At 34.5% G+C, this 12,065-nt stretch overlaps 1 protein-coding gene across 1 annotated transcript in view; it reads left to right on the plus strand.

Annotated features, from left to right (window-relative positions):
* The window catches only part of PRMT3 (protein arginine methyltransferase 3), a 148,547-nt gene that overhangs the window by 75,978 nt on the left and 60,504 nt on the right, over window positions 1-12,065 (plus strand). Inside the window, exon 11 of the mRNA XM_012552526.3 lies at window positions 3,885-3,963. Coding sequence (XP_012407980.1) covers window positions 3,885-3,963 — 79 coding nt within the window. The remainder of the gene's footprint in view (window positions 1-3,884; window positions 3,964-12,065) is intronic.

Below are 12,065 nucleotides of genomic sequence, written 5' to 3' on the forward strand. Positions count from 1 at the left end.
CTTCCTGTTTTTCCTCATTATCCATCTCTTTCTATTTATCTTACCCTTCCTCACTCTTCTAAATTTTATTTCTCCTTATTACCTTGCCTTCCTATTTCTTAATCTATCCACTTTAAGAGTTCTTCCCCTAATACCTTCCACCTTAATTTGTTAAGGACCATCCCTAAGTGTGAAGGGGCAGGTTGGTTCTCCAAAATCCCCCACAGCTGTGAATCATAACACCCCTGAAGGAATTGCAAATTAGCCTTTGCTGACACAGATGTTGCTTGTGAATTGGGAATGAAATAAATTGGAAGCAAGAAGGAAGAGGAGAGAGATCAGAGAATGTAATTGCTTCTCAATCTCCTTGTATTATTATCATCTTCTCACATGAAGGGATCTATTCTGCTGGTCAAAATTAGATCCCCATCAGCCACTAGTAGGTAGCTCCCATAACACCTAGCATCCCTAGAAGCCACTAGCAGGTGGCTCCAGTAACATTAATCTACCTATTTTTCTAAGCATTTTCCCCTTATTTCTACTCCTATTTAATTCTTTATAAATTCTTCCACAAATTCATCCCTTACTCTATTCCCTATCCTTTTTATTTCTTTCTAAATTTAGAAGACTTTATACCTTTCTAAATGTCGATGATATTCTCTCCTTAACCCACTTCCCATGAGATAATTTTTTTTTTAAACTCACAGTTAGAAAAATTGAGTATTAAGTTGTTAGTGATACTAAGAAGGCCTTTCTGGAGACAGCTGGGAATAAAGAATATCATGAGAGGTCAAGGTTAAAAATAGAGATTTGGGAGTTAATTGCATTGACATGATTATTAGAGGTAAATGAAATTTATACGGACAGACTTTGAACAACAATACACGTTTTAAGAGGATAAAGAGCCAGTGAAGGAAATAAGAAAGGAGAAGCTAAAACATTAGGAAGGAGAACCAGGAGACTATATCCTAGGAGAAAATATCTAGAAGGATGATGATGGTCTACAGTGGCAAATCCTTTGGAGAATTAAGAAAATATTAAGCCAGGTGTAATTAGGTCATTATCAGCTTTTGACAATGAAATTTCTTCTGGAAGGGAGGGATGAGAGAAGAGTTGGATTTCAAGGGATTGGGGAGAGAATGAATGGTAAAGGAAATTACACATTGTAAACTTTTTCAAGAGATTGGCAGTGAAATCAGAGTGGATAGAAAAATAGTTCTCTGTGCCCAAAGGGTTATCAAACTGTGCATACTACTCTTTGATTCAGCAGTGTATCTGCTGAGCCTGTATCCTAAAGAGATCACAAAAAAAGGGAAAAGGAATTATGTGTGCAGAATTGTTTGTGGCAGCCCTTTTGGTAGTGGCAAGGAACTGGAAACTGAATGGATGCCCATCAGTTGGGGAATGGCTAAATAAATTACACTATATGAATGTTATGGAATGTTATCTGCTGCTCTTGTGGTTTTCAGAATCCAGACACTAGTACCTGTGAGTGGATGGATGATGATACAAGAAAACTGAGAGGCGGTTGCTGTTCTTTGATCTCCCCAATGAGAGGCTATTGTGTTGTCTGACTTCTCTTCTCTTCCCTCTGCCTCCAGTTTATTTCATTCCCAGTCCACAAGCAATACCTGTGTCAGTAAAAACTGTCCCGCAACTCCCTCAAGTGTCATAATCCACAGCTGTGGAGGTCCTTGAAAATTGACCTGCCGTTTCCCTCAGATATGGTCCTTAACAATTCCTCTGTTTTTGTTTTAAAGACGATTATTTTTGCACTATAGCAAGTGTTGAATCTTTGAAATGTCATGGAGGCAAAATTTCAAGCGGAGAAGAGGACTACAGTCAGAACAAACATTTAAGTCTCTCATCAATCTCCTGGCTCATCCCTTTGATGTATTGGCCCATTTAATTACCCTAACTCTTACTGGGTTTCTTCTCCCTTTCCTTCCCTGCGGGTTATCGAAGGAACTCTGGGAGGATCCTACTCACAAAAAGCTCTCGAATACTGCTGGTTCTTGCCCCTGTTGGGCACCATATGTTATCTGCTGCTTTTGTGGTTTCCAGAATCCAGACACCAGTACCTGGAATTGTTATCTCTTCTTGTGAGCAGACTGATGATGATACAAGAAGACTGAGAGGCTGTTGCGTTGTCTGATCTCTCTTCTCTTCCCTCTGCCTCCAATTTATTTCATTCCTAGTCCACAAGCAACACCTGTGTTAGTAAAGGCTACCATGTAACTCCCTCAATTGTCATAATCCACAGCTGTGGAGACTCTCAGAGAATTGATCTGCCCTTTCACCCAAGCATAGTCCTTAACAATGGAATATTATTGTTCTATAAGAAATGATCAACAGGGTGATTTCAGAGAAGCCTAGAGACTTCCATGAACTGATGCTAAGTGAAGGGAGCAGAACCAGGAGATCATTGTACGTAGCAGGAACAATATACGACGATCACTTCTGATGGACATGATTCTTCAACAGTGATTCAGGCCAGTTCCAATGGTCTTGTGATGGAAAGAGCTATCTGCACCCAGAGAGGGGACTATGAGGACTGAATGTGGATCATAATATAGAATCTTCACTCTTTTTGTTGTTGTTTGCTTGCATTTTGTTTTCTTTCTCATTTTTTCCTTTTTATATGATTTTTCTTGTGCAGCATGATAAATGTGGAAATATGTATAGAAGAATTGCATGTTTTTAACATATATTGGATTACTACCATCTAAGGCAGGAGATGGGGGCAAGGGAGGGAGAAAAAAATGGAAACACAAGGTTTTGCAAGAGTTAACACTGAAAATTATCTATGCATGTGTTTTGAAAATTAAAAAGCTTTAATTACAAAAAGTAGTTCTTAACTTTTTTTTTCTCTTGTGGACCTCTTTGATAGTCTGGTGAAACCTATGGAGTCTTTCTCAGAATAATAGTTTTTAGTGCATAAAATAAAATGATTTGAAATTAAAGGAAAGCAGTTATGTCAAAATACAGTTATCAGACTATTTAAAAACAAATTCATTGTCTTCACATTAGGAATCTCTGTAGTAGAAAGATTGAAAGAAGACTTTTTTTTTGTTGTTGTGGTGGTTTGTTTGGTGAAACCTAAGCATATTTGTAAACAGATGGGAAGGATTTAGTGCAGAGGCATCTATTGAAATATTACTGGTGATGGAAACTACATATGAGAAAGGGAATGATTTTTGAGCAGAGTGCTTGGTGATAGAATCAGGGGTACAGGTGGTTCCTTTCCAAGGAATACCTCAAGCTAAACAAAAGAAATATTGGAGAGAATGGGTAGTGATAATGAAAAATTTTGTGGAAGTTATTATAGTCAATCTTTTTAGTGAGATAAAATGCTAATTCATTTGCTTCAATTGTGGAAGGAATTGAGAAGGGAGGAAAAGGTTTTCAGATAGGGAGTTACTAAGGGATTATAAACTATCAGAGAAGAATTAGTTGTAAGTATGAGGCTATCTTATTGAAATTTAATTAAAAACCTTTTAATTAAAGATAGCTAAATGGTTCAGTGGATAGAACACTAACTCTAAAGTCAAGAGGAACTGAGTTCAAATTTGGCCTCAGACACTTAATACTTCCTAACTCTTTGACTCTGGGCAAGTCACTTAATCCTACTTTCCTCAGCAAAAATAAAGATAAAGAAAGAACATTTTCATTGAAAAATAGATAGAAGTATTCTGAAAGGTGTGATGAAAAAACTTGCTTATGATCATAACTTCACCTAACTTGATAACTGTCATGTTGACATATCTAAGCTGTATAGAAACTGGATACAAGCAGATTATTAATACTTAATTGTGTGTTGTAATATAGAATGTTATAATCCAAACTAACTTGATCACAGAGTATTTGCCTTTTTTCTAAAATCCATATTTTCTTTTATTACGCAGGGCTATTTTCTCCTCTTTGAGTCTATGTTGGATTCTGTCCTTTATGCAAAGGACAAATACTTGGCAACGGGTGGATCAGGTTTGTATAGAATTCTCATTTAAATAATTTGTTTTTTGTTAGAATAACCATTGTACTTCAAAGAAGTCAAATATTACTAAGAAAATTGACATCAGACAGAAGCTTCCATTAGGAAAATCTTTTAAGACATTTGCCTATTGCATTACTAGTATAGCAACTTATAATGTAATTAGGTCTCAAAGTTATTGGTATCTTCAAAAAAACTTTGTATAAAATATTTTAAAACAGACTTTGGAAGCTTTTAGATACTACTCACTTAATATCTGTTTGACTAAATCAAACAGAAGCTATTTAAAAAAAAATATTTTACCATTTAGTTCTTTTCCAGTATCATATTTTTACAATAAGGCGGATATTATTCACCTTAATGGCAAAATTTTTATGACCATTGAAAATATAAAGTTAGCTTCACAGTGACTTGTGATTTAAACGAGTTAAAACAAGGAAACATTTAAAGTGTTTCATAATTATTGTTCTCTAAAATCTTCTCTAAAAGCATAATAGTTCAAATTATTAGATTTTTAAAATAATCTTTCTGTTTTTAAGAAGGGCTCCTTTTATGTCAAATGCTTTCTTCAAGATAATGCTTAAGAATATAAAGTGAACCTACTATAAATCTTTTTTTTCTTTTTTTTTTTCTTTTTGCCTTTCTCTCTTACTATCCCATATATCTATCTAAGGTGCTACCAACATGGAAATAAATGTTTGTATTTCAAAGTGAAATAGTACATTAAAAATATTAATTGTATGTAATTGAAGGGAATTCCGTTTAACATTAAGATATATGTACCTCTAGTAACTGCATATCGTGGCATTACTGTTATTAAATCAGTGCTTTTAAAAAATCAAGAGATGTAGAGAAAAATGCCAGAACAATGCTTCATTAGATGATAGTAGCATTTTTAAAAATCAGTATGGAGGAGGAGCAGTAGATTTGGGACAGTATTTTGCCTCTTTGTTCCATTTCAACCAGTATGATCAAAATATGAATGACTTTTGGCAATATTGTCAGCTTTGTGTTTTTAAAGGAATTTTGTGGGGGTTTTTTGTTTTTGTTTTTATTGTATTGCAATATACTGGTCATGATCCATGCATGTAGAGAAATGCAAGAAACCATATCAAGGTCTCTGCATGGTATTCATCGATCTTAAAAATTCAGCAACTGGCAGCTACTTAATATCTGTATTGAATTCTCAAGAAGTTCATTAGAATCCTTAGGCTATATATGATATGGCTGGTCAGGTTAAGTTGATGAAGCAGTATCCAAACTATTTCCCATTACTAGAGGAATGGAACATTGCTACATAATAGCTCTATTTCTGTTCGTTTTATTTTTTCCCCTTTATTTTTCAAAAATTATGAACTAAATAAAATGTGGTTTTTCTATTCATAATAGTACAGAAAAAAAGGCTTGTACATGGCACCTATATTTTAGAGTTTATGTTGGATATTCAACCATATTCAACCATAAACAATGTAACTTGTAACTTTCGAGGCTCTCCTGCTTGTTTATGATTTTTTCTGACATTTTGTCTGTTTTCTTGTGTGCTTTTAAAACAATCCTTCAGTATGATTTTTTTTTTAATTTTGGTAATCCTATACCATACCTCCCTCCTTCCTCTATTTAAAAAATAAACAAACAAACATTGTTAACATGTATAGTTAATGAAAACATTGCTACATTGGGTGTGATTGAAAATATTTGTCTTCTTATCTTGATTCTACCAATTCTTTGTCAGAAAGAATATATATATACATGCTTCAACCACAGTTGATAACATACTTCATTGTTAGTCTGGTGGAATAATGGTTGGTCATTTTTGTGTTTCTTTATAATGTCATTGTTTAAACTGTTCTCTTAGTTTTGTTCATTTCACTTGATATCAGTTTATACGTGTCTTCCCAGATTCCTCTGAAACTTTCCCTTATTTTCTGTGGTTCAATAATATTCTATCACATTAATATACCACAGTTCAATTATTGATCATTAGTAACCCCTTCATTTATTTAATTGCTTTGGGGTATAGATCTATCAGTGGTATCTTTGATTAAAAGGTATATATAAGTTAAGGTCTTTTGGAACATTGTTTTCCAGATCATCTAGACAGTTCATAGTTCCCCAAATAGTGCATTAGGGTCCTTGTTATCCTACAGCCTATCACCTATAATTTCCTTTTTGTTTTTTGGTTTTTGTTTTTTGTGTTAACTAATCTGATGCATGAAGTAGAACCTCAGATGTGTTAATTTGCATTTCTTTAATTGTTCATTATTTGGAGCAGTTTTTATATGGTTGTTGATAATTGGACTTTTTCCTTTGAATGGTTGTTTGTATCTTTTGACCATTTATGTATTGAGTAATGGCTCTTGTTCATATATATTTGGATAAGTTTTTTATATTCACACACATAAGCTAAATTGCCTTGCTGCAGATTTTTTCCTTATTTAATTGATTTCCTTCCAGTTTCAGCTATTGGGGTTTTCTGTACAAAAACTTTTAAATTTTAATTGGGTATTTTGTCTTCATTGATAATCCCTGTATCTGTTCTAGTCATGAAATCTTTCCTAATGAATAGTTATAAAAAGTATTTTCTTCACTGATATTCTAACCTTTTTATGACATGACCATTTTTAACTTGACAAATATGTATTTGAAACTTCTCTTTGATGTAATACTGGTCATGATCCATGCATGTGGATTTATGCCAATTTTTTTTTCTCAAGCTGCCTTCAGTTTTTTCTTTTTACTTTTTAAATAATTAGCCCTTACCCCTGGAATTGGGTTCCACAGGTTTAGTGAATAGTATGCTACTGTATTTGTTTTCTTTTATTATCACTTTGTGATCAACCTCTCCATTTTTTAATCAGTACAAATAGTTTATAATTAGTGATTTGAAGGTTTGTTATGTAGAAGAGGCATTTATTTTGTTTGACTCCAGAAGGTAGAGTTACTTGTTACCTTCCTACCTCCACCTTTCCCCTCAATTGAGAAAATAAGAAAAAAAATTGTTTATGATTCATATTGATACATATTGATGTATAATCAATCAAAACAAATTTCACATTGCTTATATCCAAGAGTTTTGGTCTCATCTTCATTCTGAATCCTTCTATATCAGGAAATGAGTAGCATGTTTCATCATAGTCCTTTGGAATAATAGTCATTATATTAATAAAAGATCAGGGCAGTAGTTTTCTGTCATACGAATATAATATAATTTGTTTTATTTAGGATTGATCCCTTCCTTAATATGCTCTCCCTTTAATTTTCATTCCTCTCTTTATTTCTCTCTTATTTTCCTGTTAAGTGAAATGGATTTCATATTCAACTCTGTGTATATGTTCTTCCTTCTTTTGACCACTTTAGATGGATGTATTAGCTCCTCCCCCTAACAGCTCCTCTTTGTTTGTATAGCTGTCTACTTGTGCATCCCAATCATGTGAGATAATTTTCCCTAATCCTCCTTTCCTTACCTTGCCCCAAAACAGTAAGTCCCTTTCCCTCTCTTTTTCCATTCTTAAGATTATCAAGATAATTGCATATACTTGTGAACTCAATTGCTGTGTTAGCTTTGCTGAAGTGGGTGGTGTGTTGTTTTTTAATTTTTTTTTTTTTTTTTTTGCTATAAGGGATGTATAAAAACTCTGGAGAGAATTGAAAGAAGGGATATATTTAAAAAACACAGTCATAGAAATTTAAATCTGGCAGTTGTCTGAACAAACTTATATGTGAAGGTATCCCCATTATATCATTCTACTTCTTCCTGAAAACCTCCAAAGGGAAGGAACCCATCACCTCCCAAGGTATCCTATTTGTTCTTCTTTTGGACATCTCTAATGATAATGAAGTTTTCCTGAGATTAAGTTGAAATTGGTCCTTTGAAACTTCCATTCTTTGTTCCTAGTTCTGACCTCTAAGACCAAATATATGGAAGACCTTCACATAATTAGATGCAACTACTTCTTTAAACCTTATTTTCTTGAATATTCTTCCATAGTTCCTTCAGCGAGTCCCCAGATAATAAGGACTAGATGACAAGGCCTTTCCCTATTTCCCTCCTTTAGATGTTCCCTGGTTTAGTAATATGTTTCTTTTTTTAAAAAATTTTTTTAATTAATTCATTTTTTAAATACACATTGCTTTTATTAATCATGTTAGGAGAAAAAAATCAGAGCAAGAGAGAAAACCATGGAAGAGAAAAAAAAAACAGAAAAGAAGTGAATATAGCACATGCTGAGTTACATTTCAATCTCCATACTTTTTCTGAATGCAGAAAGTATTGGAGTTTTTTTTTGTTTGTTTGTTTTTGTTTTTTAATCAAAATTGCTTTGGGATTGCTTTGGAAGTAATGTTTTTTTTAAACTGGGGAAATTAAACTCCCTACTCTAGATGACTGCATGAAGGTGATACAAAAACAAAAAATAGAAGTAGGTTTTTAAAAAGAAAGAAAAGTTCATATAACTATCTTATTTCCTATTTGTTAGTTGACTGGCTCATTGATCTTCTCAGTTGAAAAGACAGTGTTGTTAAACCTAAAATAATTTCATTGGTTTAGGAAGCACCAGAGGATTTTTCTCTACAAAGGCTGGGGAAAAAACCTTCTCAGTAATTTGTAGTCTTAGAGAATTATTTAAAATATTATGAAATTACGTGACTTGCCTAAGATCCCATAGCCATGAATCATCAGATGGTTTCAACTGAGATCTGAGGCCATTTTTCTAACTGCGACTCCACCTTGCTTCTAAATAGATGTGAATTTTTTGGGGGAATGATGAAGGGGGAAAAAATTCCTTTTATGTTGTTATTCATGGGTATTGTGGAAAATCATTTATCTTTTTTTTCCCCTGAGGCAATTAGGGTTAAGTGACTTGCCTAGGGTCACATAGCTAGGCAGTGTTAAGTGTCTGAGGCCACATTTGAACTCAGGTCCTCCTGACTTCAGGGCTGGTGCTCTATCCACTCCGCCACCCAGCTGCCCATTTAACTTTATTTTTAAAGGAGATGGTTAAAAGAAAAAGATCATAAACTGTGGCACTCTCTGAGAGAGGCTATTTCTGAGGCTTCTAACTGTATCAGTCCATAAATCAGACAGCAGGAGTGGTTTAGAAAACACAAAACATAATTCTAAGTGGCTCAAGTGGGTCACCTACTTAGAAAATATGTTGATTTTAAATTTTGTCAACATCCACTTTGTAACTTGCAAAGTTTAATGTACAGACCAAACTTTTTTTTTGTTTGTTTGTTTTTATCATCATTGCAGTTTAAACTTCATTTTAAAATTCTTTAGAAATTGATTTTAAAAATTTGTCTAAAGATATTACTGGTTTTAAAAGCATAGTTCCTTCAAAAAAGAGTTTGATCCTTCAAGATGAATTTTTAACCAGGTTACCATTTTCCCATTTTCCTTCCTTTTAGTCAGCAAGTTTTTATTAGATACTATGTACCCAAGCACTGAGCTGGGCACTAGGGATATAAATAAATACAGTGAACACAACAAGCCCTCCATGGAAGGAGCTTACATTCTAATGGGGGCACAACAAATAAGTGAGTATATGCAGAATAAATATAAAGAGGATAAATGCAAAGAAAAACTTTTAAATACTGAAATGAATTTGAGATCTCAGTCATTCTGGAGTTAGCTCCAACAGTGCCAATTGCAACTTTACCTATGTATCCCTGTCTTCTTGTCCATGTTCTCACAGTTCTTCCCAGGGAATCTTTCTAATATTCTGGAGGCCTTTGTTTTTCTCCTAGCAGTTAGGACACAAGGGAGTTCTCTGGATTTGTATTTAAATTATATTTGATATTTTCATTCTTAATAGATCTTGCCTTCCTGTCTTACAGTTTTTTTTTTATGTGTTTTACTCCTCTTCTTTAGCATTTCTTGTTGGTTTTATTTTGCAGGCTGCACATTCCAGCCTTGTACTTCTTCATATTATTCTCTGTGTCCTTATTATCTTTAGTTTTTCAGAATCAGTGTTGTTCCATCTCTTACTGCCACGTAGCAGTACTTGTAAGAAGTTAGTTTGAGATCTGTAAGAGAGCTTTATAATTTCCTGCACAGAATCCAGGCCACTTTGATTTTCATTCCTCTCTGGGCTGTCCTTCTGATTCTCTGAACTTTCTCTAGCATGCCGCAGAAACCTCCTCCACCTGGAATTTTGCTTTGCTTCTTGCTTCTCACAACAAATTTATACTCTTACTCTCTGGATACTTTTAATTGTTGGATTCTTTGTAGAATCTCCATTTTAAAGCTAAAGCCCAGGCTAGCCAAGTTTTCAATTTTTCTGGGCTCCACTTCTGTATCTTGGTACATTCTCTACCATTCCCCACCATGGACACTTTCTTTGTTCTCCCTTCCTACCACCCCCAGTTTTTCAACTTTCTTTTATGTGTAGTTATCGCCTATTTATATCCCCAGGAATTAGCATAGTGCCTAGCATATAATAAGCACTCAATAAATGCTTTTTGACTTGACTGTCTTTTTCACCTTAAGGACTAATTCATTTTCTATTTGTATCATCTGTTCCAGATACATCTGTTGTTGGTAGAGTATCTTAGATAAATGGTGAAATCTGGGAAATATTCTTCATTCATGTGGTCTCTCCTGTGTAGATAAACATCCAAAATCTTTTGAGTGATAACTAATCTCTTCCAGGAGATCCTACAGACTTTTAGGGCTTTATACAATCAGTTGAGTGTGAAAATATTCTGTATATAGTCTGTGACATAGCTTCACTAAATTAACATCAAAACCACTGAGGTGTTTTGTTTTTTTTTATACTTTTCGTTGTTTCATATCCATAGCCAAAGAATTCATAACCAAAGGACCAGTCTACTGATGACTAACTTCTTTGTTTAACTAGATGGAAAACAGGCTCAGTATGTAGCAATAATTCCCTTTCCACAAAAATAAAATTTGTAAACCTTGGTCCACATCCAGAGCATGCTGGGAAATCCAAATGAGACACCATGCTAGTATGTGATAGTAATGGGAAAGCTATATATAAAAAAGAGCTGAAAAAAAAAATCTTGCATATACGGTGAGAGGAAAATGGGGCTTTAAAAAGATGAACTGGTCATCTAGTGAGAGCAAGATATAAGTAATAAACAGACTGTTCTCTAGTGTTATGGATAAAGTGAGGACCCTTTCGCCCACCCACACCTAGTATATTAAGTGGGCCCCAGGGGTCAAACTAAAGAATACATACCCCAGAATCTCAAAGCTTAGGGAGGATTAGATGCATTATTAGGAAGAACATTCACATCCATCCAAGCATAACTCTATTTGGGTACTTTCTGTCAGAATGTTATAAACAAAAGTTTAAGGGATAGAGAACTGATTGTTCAACATAATGTAATAATGCAGCTCAATATTGAAATTTCATTTCCTATTCATGCTACAGCTAGCCATAGGCAAAATTATGAAGTTAGATTACTTTGTCTTCTGTGAGTCCCCCAGGCCAGCATTGATGGTTTCTTCTCTGTCCTCACCTTTCATGTGATCATTTGAACATTGTTTTTTTCCCTTCTCTGCCATTCATGACAATCTTCTCTCAGGAAGACTCTGACAGATTCATTTATTCTAAGACATGTGCCATGGATTTCTCCCCACCCCCATTTCTTGTCTTTTTAAAGCACATGTGAAATGATTGCAAAAATTATTGGGTTTTTTTGTTTTTTGTTTAATTCTGTCAGTACTATGCCAATGGGGACGCAACGTGCAAACAACCATGTATGTACAGTATTTTTTTCAGGCTCAGTTGGAGATAGTAATCTCAGGGAGATTAAAGAGGACCAGGAAAAGCTTTTTGCACAAAGTGAGACTTTAACTCAGAAATGAAGGAATCTGGGAAATGAAGAGAAGAAAGCATTCCAGACATAAGGGACAGTTAGGGAAAATGCCCAGAGGAGGACGGAGGAGTGGCTTGTACAAGACCAATTGAGAGGTCAGTGTCTGTCAATGACCACTGAGGGATTCAGGAAAGAAGGAGACTAAAAAGTTTGGGGGTAGAGACAAGGGCATTTATTAAGTACCTGTTATGTGCCAGGCCCTGTGTATACTAAGTTCTGGGGATATAAAAAGAGGTTCAATGTGACCGAG

Source organism: Sarcophilus harrisii, chromosome 6 (assembly GCF_902635505.1).
Source record: "Sarcophilus harrisii chromosome 6, mSarHar1.11, whole genome shotgun sequence".
NCBI lineage: Eukaryota > Metazoa > Chordata > Mammalia > Dasyuromorphia > Dasyuridae > Sarcophilus > Sarcophilus harrisii.